An 8,563-nucleotide genomic window follows, 5' to 3' on the forward strand; every position below is an offset into this window, starting at 1 on the left:
ACCCTCCTCCCTCCACACAGTTCATAATATAGCGAGCTACAAGCAAGCATAAGGGCGCAGCTGACATTGTACTTAACTGTAAGAGAGAGACAGGCAGAGCCAGGAGGAGGAGTCAAAAAAGGAATCAATTTAGAGCAGGGATCTTCAAACTTGGCAGCTTTAAGACTTGTGGACTTCAACTCCCAGAATTCCTCAGCCAGCATGGCTGGCTGAGGAATTCTGGGAGTTGAAGTCCACAAGTCTTAAAGCTGTCAAATTTGGAGACCCCTAATTTAGAGTCTCTGTGCAGTTAAAAGAGAAGGGAGTCCAATCCCCCTTGAATGCTGTTGAACCTTATCTATTTTGACCCAGGTGCAAATGTTAGTTTGAGAAAAATTATGTGCATATGCTTGAGCAATAAATCAGTAATTTTGAACTCTTTGGTGTGGACTAGGTTCTTTGAGCCCGATATTAACCTACATGACATTTTAAACAATTTGGTTTATAAAATAAAGTTTGTATAATTGAGGTTATATTGTGCTCTATCCTTGAAATACCTGTTACTCTATATTGTTATTAATAATTATAACAATAAATAGAATGTACTGTAACTAACACTATCACTACAGTATATAAAAAAAATCACTATATAAGTTTACTGCAATAGCTGTACGTGTCCATAAAAATCTGAGTTCCATGTTGGATTATATTCATAATGGTGATGTTACTTTTTTTTATTTCTCAGAATAGACATGGCAGAAGTTTGGATATTCAAGATCGGCCTAAGGGCCCAAAAGATTGTAGAGACCCAACTGCATTATCTATGTTCCGGAGACACACTGATCCAGTACAACAATTACAGGTACTGTACAGCCATCTTTTTTTCTGAGAGAGAATTTAGATTTATAGGTAATACAACTCAATGTTGATTTTTTAAAAATAGATCAATTTAATTTTTCTATGTATGTCACTGGAAGAGAAAAATGACATTAAGCAAAATGGAAAGCTTAGGGGAAGCTCTCAGGAACTTCCAAAATGGCTAAGAAACAGCAATACTTAATGTGGTGGGAGCTATGTAACAATATCAATGTTGAAATAATTTAAATAATTGAAGGGTATGCATTTTGATTATATTATTTTAATTCATTTCAAATGTAAATAAACGATAGCAAGAAAGGTTGTAAAATGAGGCAAAACTTACTTAATAAATGTCTCACTTAGCAATAGAAATTGTGGTCATAAGTTGAGGACTATCTGTAGTCATAAGTGGCCTATTAATTATTCTCCTTCTCCATCTAAAAATGATGGAAAACATCATTCTGGCAGCCATGACAATGTGATTGAAGCTCTACCTGTTTTTTATTGTGTGCTGTGATTTCTTTTAGCACAATCTGTGGATCCCTCTGCTGGAATTCTTTTGTAAAGTCTTCTTAGTTTTTGTTTTTAAAACAAATCTACATACCTATAGGCTTTGTATCCTTAAGTGCCAGTCCACCTTCCTAGGAGAATCCTTGCAGCTGACATATTTTAAAGCAAAGTGCCAATCTGTTATAATCATTATTTATAAGTATGAGAGTGTGGGTATGGATAGGAATGAAGCCAGACACATAGAAAGCTAAGAAATGAAATACAGTATTGTTTAATATTATGTCAGCTTAATGTAATTATAAATATTCTAGTGACTGTGTTTATGTACATAATAACCAAGCATTTATATGTTTCTATTAAAGCTATATTAATACATTTAAATTATTGAAACCTCTGCTCTTATACTGTCTTTTATGAACTGCTATTTTTTTCTTTCTCTCCACACTTGTTTAACCACAGCGTGGCCCAAGCATTTTTTTTCTTGCCTAGCCTGACTTGTTACTACCGTATTCCAAAACCTATTTTTTTTTTCCTTAACCCACTCTTGCCTAGCATTAGAACTATACTGTCTCATTCCACCTCAATTAATCTGCTCTGGATTTTTCTATACTTTTTCCTTCAAAATCTTCATGCTAGCTTACAGATAATTCTAAAGAGTTTAGACTTTTTTCTTTTTCTCTAACTGCCTGTGTTCTCAAAATTATAAGGGCATCCTGGCAAGGTTATCAGAAATTAGAGAAATTAGAAATATTGAACAAAAACAGGCAGCTGGGTATGGAAATAAAACAAGGTCCACATCTTTTTTTTTTTTAAGGGAAAACATTGATGGGGGAAATAAACAATTTATGAGGTGGATAAGGTACAACATCTCTCCATTACAAGAAAAGTTAGGTCATGATTTGGTGATAACAAATTTAACTATAATCTCTAAGATTTGTATTTGTGGCTGATGCATTTCTTTCTCTTTATTGCTAGAGGCCAAAATGGGTCCGTGCCTTGTATGATTTTGAGGCGGCAGAGGGCGATGAGCTAGGATTCTGCATTGGAGATGTCATAGAAGTTCTCGACAATTCTGATGAAAATTGGTGGAAAGGCTGTTTACGTGGAACGCTTGGTCTATTTCCCGTTAACTATGTGCAGCCAATTAACTAGTAAATTGTCATTGTTTGTGATGGGGGGGTTAATAAGAATGTGCCATCATATAAATAGCAGATACTCTTAAAATGTCTGGTTAATGTTCATAGCACCACAATCCTGACATTAATTACTGTTCAAACATACCACCTCCTTTGCACCTCACATGTTCAGGAAACACTGAGCTATAGACAGCTTTAATTGGTTTGAAGCATTATAGCAGAAAAGTCCTTTTTGAAGCACTGTTTCAACTCTTAAATTCACTCAGTACTTTTAAAATTTAGAAAGTAGATTAAAGTATATAGGTAGTCCTCAACTTACAACCAGAATTGAGCCTAAAATTTCTATTGCTAAGGAAGACAGTTGTTAAGTGAGTTTTGCCCCATTTTATGACCTTTCTTTCCACAGTCATTAAGTGAATCACTGCAGTTGTTAACTTAGAACCAGTTGCCAAGCAGCTAAATTTTGATCACGTGACTGTGGGAATGCTGCAATGGTCATAAATGTGAAAAACAATCATAAGTCACTTTTTTCAGTGCCACTGTAACTTTAAACAGTCACTAAATGAACTGTTGTAAGTCAAGGGCTACCTATATTTAATTATACAAATGTACATGCAGAACTTTAATTTTTTAACAAAGGCAAACAAAAAAAATTCAAGAAAATGATTTAAATACCGGTAGTATTCAATTTATTGATCTGCATACCTATTATTTCTATTCAGTTTTCTGGAGAAATTGGATTCAGCCCACTTGAGAAAAATACAGTCTAAGTGCTCTTTCTATCTTGGTTTGAGTTGTCTTGATTTCCTATTTTTTGTAAGATTATAAATTTCTAGTAAGAAAGCTTACAAAATTGCTCTGATTGTTCTTCCAAGTATTGTAAAATATACATGCTTATTTCACTGAACAAATATCTGAAAATATTAACATTTACCCTGGAACTGGAGCAAAGGTTTCATTTTAGAGTAAATTTTTACTTCCTGATACATGGAAACAACAAGCAAGAGTTGAAGAATTTGAATTTTGGCCACTATGCTAACAATGCCTCTTACCATCACATAGCTCCATATGAGTCACAGGGCAAATCCATAAAGTAAACATGTCTCAGCTTTATACCTGATAGTAATAACTTCCTTCAAAGAATATTGGAAATTCAATTATGATAAATATTCTATTGTTTGTAAATTTCCCTAATAGAGAAAACAATCTATCAAAAGTTCCTCCTGTCCCCTTCCAAGTGAAATCAAGCACATATGACAAGAAAAACGTCAGTAATTATATTTGCATCAACTGTTTGTGTCAATTTTTTTTACCATCATACATTTATTAATTTGTTGTAGTACCTGAACAAGTTTTCCTAGGCTGCTAAGAGATCCTCCAGCAGAAGATGTGTAAAGAATGGAGTGGTTTATGGAAAAATAGTATATAATAAAATAAAGTTTTTAGCAAACTAGATTCCAAAAATATACCACCTTTGTTCACATTAGCCTTGTTTGCATATGATGATTTTAAAATGGGTAGAATGACAGGCCTACATATTCTAATTGTATCACCTATGTCAGGGGTGTCAAACTGGCGGCCACGGGCTGGATGCGTCATGCACAGGCCACAAACACCCCAGCTCTGCAAAGGCAAAAAACGTTGCAATACGTCATGCTACATCACGTGACGTGATCAAGTTTGACACCCATGACCTATGTAGTCTTAGCCTACTTACAGTAGCCACAATCCATCCTACTTAAGATTTCTTTCTGACCTCCTCCCCCATATACATATAACCATTTTTGAACAGATCCTGGATTCTGTCCTTCTAGTACAAAATCCCACATTTTGTTTTTTTCTTTAAAAAAACCAAAACCTTATTGTGCAAGGAAATATATTTACCACTGCTATAGTAAAATCTGGGTGGAAGATTTTCTGGTATTGTTGAAACCTTCCTCTTGCATTTACCATGCCCAGTGAAAATGTCTCCCAGAATTTGCACACAGTTCTAACCACATTCATATTTCTCAAAAAGATCTTGGAGTAAACCTTGTAACTCAACTTTACACAAGCATTAGATATGCTTACTTTACAATAATTCTGATTACTATTTTAACTGGCTTTAAAAATAATTCTGTAGAAATAGACAACTAGTAGTCTCTTCTAAATGATAGCTGAACTTTCTGAATGGCTTCTGTCAGCCAAACCATTCTGATTACAAAAAAAAAAAATCATTATTCAAAATAAAAGAAGTGACTTTAATGTAAGTAAAAGCTTTTTGAAGTGCCCTCATTTGCATGAAAAATAAAAGATTCTATTTACATTAATAGAAGCAGCAGGTGGAAACAGCTGTAAATGTAGATATCAGCTACTCTAGGAAGCAGACAAATAAAGGACTCACAATGAACTTAAATGCAAAATATACAGTCAAAATATTATATGCATTAAGAAGAAATAATGCTCCAAAATGTTATAAAGGATAATATATAGGTTACTGCAAGAGACAACTTTCCACTCATTAAAATTTCATCAGTAGCCAATTAAAGAAATATACAATATCTTGCCTAAATGTCATGCTATATGATAAGAAACATTAGCTCCAGTTTAGCTTCCTTACTGTTTTGACTGAACAAATATTTCTAATGCATTCTACCGACAGTATGTCCCGTCTTCCCCAAACTACTACTGAATATTAATAGTCTGTTTTGCAAGTGAGTGCAAATCCTCATACAAAGATATATTATATCCTACTACAGTTTATAAATTCCTATGGATTGAATGCTAATCCTAACCTTAAAGCAGTCTTCCCCAAACTAGTGCTATCCTGTTATGTTGGGACTAAGACTTCAAGAATTTCCAGCTAAAAAAGCTTTCTTTAACATTGGTTAGTAATTCTGTGACCTGTAAACCCAACATACCTGGTACAAAAATGGGTAACAGTGCTTTATGGCTATGCTAGAGAGGAAGGCAGGCACTGTTTCAGAATCTCATTCCTAGCCTTTTATGGTACAGCCACTAACACTATTCTACATATAGTGCTTCTGAAGGAGGTGCCACCTTCCAATTCAGCACCGGATACCTACCAGTATACACAAATCAGATTCATTATGTTAACCTATAATTTGCTTAACCATGGCTTACTGAGTAAGCCACAATTCATCTGTTACCCAGTTTGGAAATGAAATGGCTTCAAGAAACAACCAAGCTCAGAGAACACCAAGGAGCCTACAGTTCAATCCTGAGCTACAGATATTCTCTCAATTTTCAAACTGTAATGGCTAAATTAATAGATTTCACAAGCTAAAACCAAACAAACCACATTATAGTCAAGACTAATACATAGATCGAGTCTTACTGTGCACATGCAATAATCACGATAAGTAAAAGTAAAGAAACTCCATATCATTCTGTGCTGCAGATTAATGTTATCCCCAATGAAGGACTTCTGCCCTGGTTTTAGTTCCAGCCTATGAATGCATATATTCTGCTTGTTAAATATATGCCTTTTTGGCCATTTCCTGATAGGCCCTCTCTCCTTATAACAGTTTACATTAGGTCTGATCAGGGTGCACTGTTAGGAAATCGGGGGGGGGGGGAACCTTCTTTACTTCAACTTCTTCTTGATTGTAATTTATTGGACTGCTCTTATTTTGAATTGCATCCATACCTTTAATGTTTGTACTGTCTAAACTGCAGATTTGTTTTTACTGTTGATGCCAAGGGATTGTATTTATTTTCTTATTTTATTATATATTTTTCACATAATCCACCTTGAAAGATATTCTAGCCATTTTTAAATAGAATAAATATAATGTGTACGTATATAACAAATACTAATGAGGCAATTGTTTAAGTATTTAGTTTGATATATTAAATTTTTAGTGATTCTTTATAATATGTCTAAACTATTCTAAAGTATAGTTTGATTGTTTTTGCAAGATGTCATTTTCGTTTTTATTGTGATTGGGTAAAAAAGGGGAGGTCAATCTCTAAGACAGGGTTTCCCAACCTTAGTGATTTCCAGGTACGTGGACTTCAGTTCCTAGAACTTTCATTCACTAGCAACATTGGCTGTAGAATTCTGGTACTTAAAGTGATCAATTGGAATTTTGCAGTCTAATGTGATAGCCCTACCACCTTCCTCTCTCCAATACCATTACATCCCAATGCACAATCCTATTTAAAGCACAAAAATCAAACCAATTGAATTTAAAATGTATTTGTACAGATGTATACTCCAAATTCCATTTACCGAAAGTATTATAATTCTGATTCTTCTTTTGACAAGCTAAACCAGTATTTCAGGTTGGCAATACCATTTTGGGTTGGGTCATCTATGTCTCTAGATCAGTTTGTAAAATCCTTCCAGTGGTTTTCACAAACCATGAACAAGATTATACGTACAGATTATCTTCTGGGATTTGAAATAGTTTCATCTTTCCAAAAGCATTGCTACAGCCCTAATATTTTATTGTAACTTCTAGTGTAGAACTGCAAATCAAGGTAAAGTATCAGCTACAGCTGCTGCCTGTGTTCAGCTAAGCTACTTAATTCACTTGTTATGAGTTTTCAGTTGCAATCATATACACAATTACTTTGGATTAGGTCCTGCTGAACCTATTCTGCCTTACTTTGAATAAACATGAATTGTAGAGTTGTGCATGTTTTAAAAATGATTAAAAGTTTTTTGGACTTCACACAAGCATGGCTCTTTACTATTCATTAAAGAAGCTCAGCATTCTTAGATGTTTGTTTGAGCCTGAACAAAATTCTGCCTTTTAAGTAAACACAGTAACCTTAATGAGAAGATTCTTTAAAGCAGCAGATTTGAATGGTCTGCACATTTATGCAACCACGTTATTGTAAATTTTCTTTATTTCCCCCTAAAAATGTGTTTGTTTTTCAATTGAATTGCAGTTTATATGTTACATTAAAGATGAAAAAATTCTGAATTAGTTTATCTTGGTCTGATTTTTTTTTATATCTCAAAAATCTGGCATTTTAATAGGGGTGTCTAAACCTGTTATATCCACTGTACTTAAATTTATTCTACTGGTTCTGTATCAAAGAGGCTCATTATTTCAAAGATATTCCTGATGTTCTCCTTCTAAATGAGTCCTGAAGACTTTAATGTAGCCAAGTGATATAACCATTAGTATCTTGATAGATGCTCAGCTCGTCAATAGCATGTTGAATGCCATCAGGCCTGAGGGGCTCATAATCTGGTATTGTCAATTGCTTTATCTCAGCATTTTTCAAACTTGGCTTCAGACAACTGGGGAATTCTGGGAGTTGCCAGGTTTGAAAGACACTGCTTTATCTTATCTATCCACATTTGGGGGGAATAAAATGAAGTAGTTTATCATGGCTTTCTCCCATACAATATCAAATGATGCATTTCCCATTGTTACTAAAATGATCATTTGCCTCTTCTTATATCACTACTGTAGAATATAGGTTTAGCTTTAGCTGATGAACGGGATCAGACTGGGTGAAATCTGCTGGAGTATATACTATTGCCATGCACTCCCACTGTTTTCACTCATACCTCTAAAATCACTCCATCATCCCCATCATGTTGAGCAGCACAGCAGGACTTGGGGGGAGGGACTTACTATGCTTTCATAAATTTTTAAAGTCATGGCTTTTCCAGAGGCTGTATGTATTATACTCTGCTCCCTGTTATTGGATTAGATTTGATATTGTTTCTTTCCTATGTGCTGTTAGATGTAAGTTTGTCAAAATTGTTAATTCTGATATATAACCTGCCTGGAGTTGAACTTAGGATTGAGATAATACACAAATTAATTATATAAATAAGTTGCCTCTTGGAAATTTGTCATACCACAGTTGTAGAGTTAAAGATAAAGACTGATATATGAAAGGCTGTGACAAAGATTCAGATATCTGCACTGGAGGCCCTAAAAATTGGTCCAAGGCTTTTTTCCAAATTACAAACCAGGGTCTGGTGTGTAATGATTGTAGTCTATACTTGTATTGAGTTTTTAAAGAGAGAGAGAGAGAGAGAGAGAGAGAGAGAGAGAGAGAGAGAGAGAGAAGGAAGGAAGGAAGGAAGGAAGGAAGGAAAGAAAGAAAGA

The 8,563-nt window shown here is 34.5% G+C and overlaps 1 protein-coding gene across 1 annotated transcript in view; it reads left to right on the forward strand.

The window, feature by feature from the left end:
- Positions 1 to 2,571, forward strand: part of GRAP2 (GRB2 related adaptor protein 2) — a 68,374-nt gene extending 65,803 nt beyond the window's left edge. Inside the window, exons 7-8 of the mRNA XM_039335523.1 lie at positions 725 to 841; positions 2,323 to 2,571. Of these exons, the coding sequence (XP_039191457.1) occupies positions 725 to 841; positions 2,323 to 2,499 (294 nt within the window). The 3' untranslated portion in view covers positions 2,500 to 2,571. The remainder of the gene's footprint in view (positions 1 to 724; positions 842 to 2,322) is intronic.
- The last annotated feature ends 5,992 nt before the right edge of the window (positions 2,572 to 8,563 follow it).

Source organism: Crotalus tigris, unplaced genomic scaffold (genome assembly GCF_016545835.1).
Source record: "Crotalus tigris isolate CLP2741 ecotype Arizona unplaced genomic scaffold, ASM1654583v1 scf7180000017644.4837335, whole genome shotgun sequence".
In the NCBI taxonomy this organism is placed as follows: domain Eukaryota; kingdom Metazoa; phylum Chordata; class Lepidosauria; order Squamata; family Viperidae; genus Crotalus; species Crotalus tigris.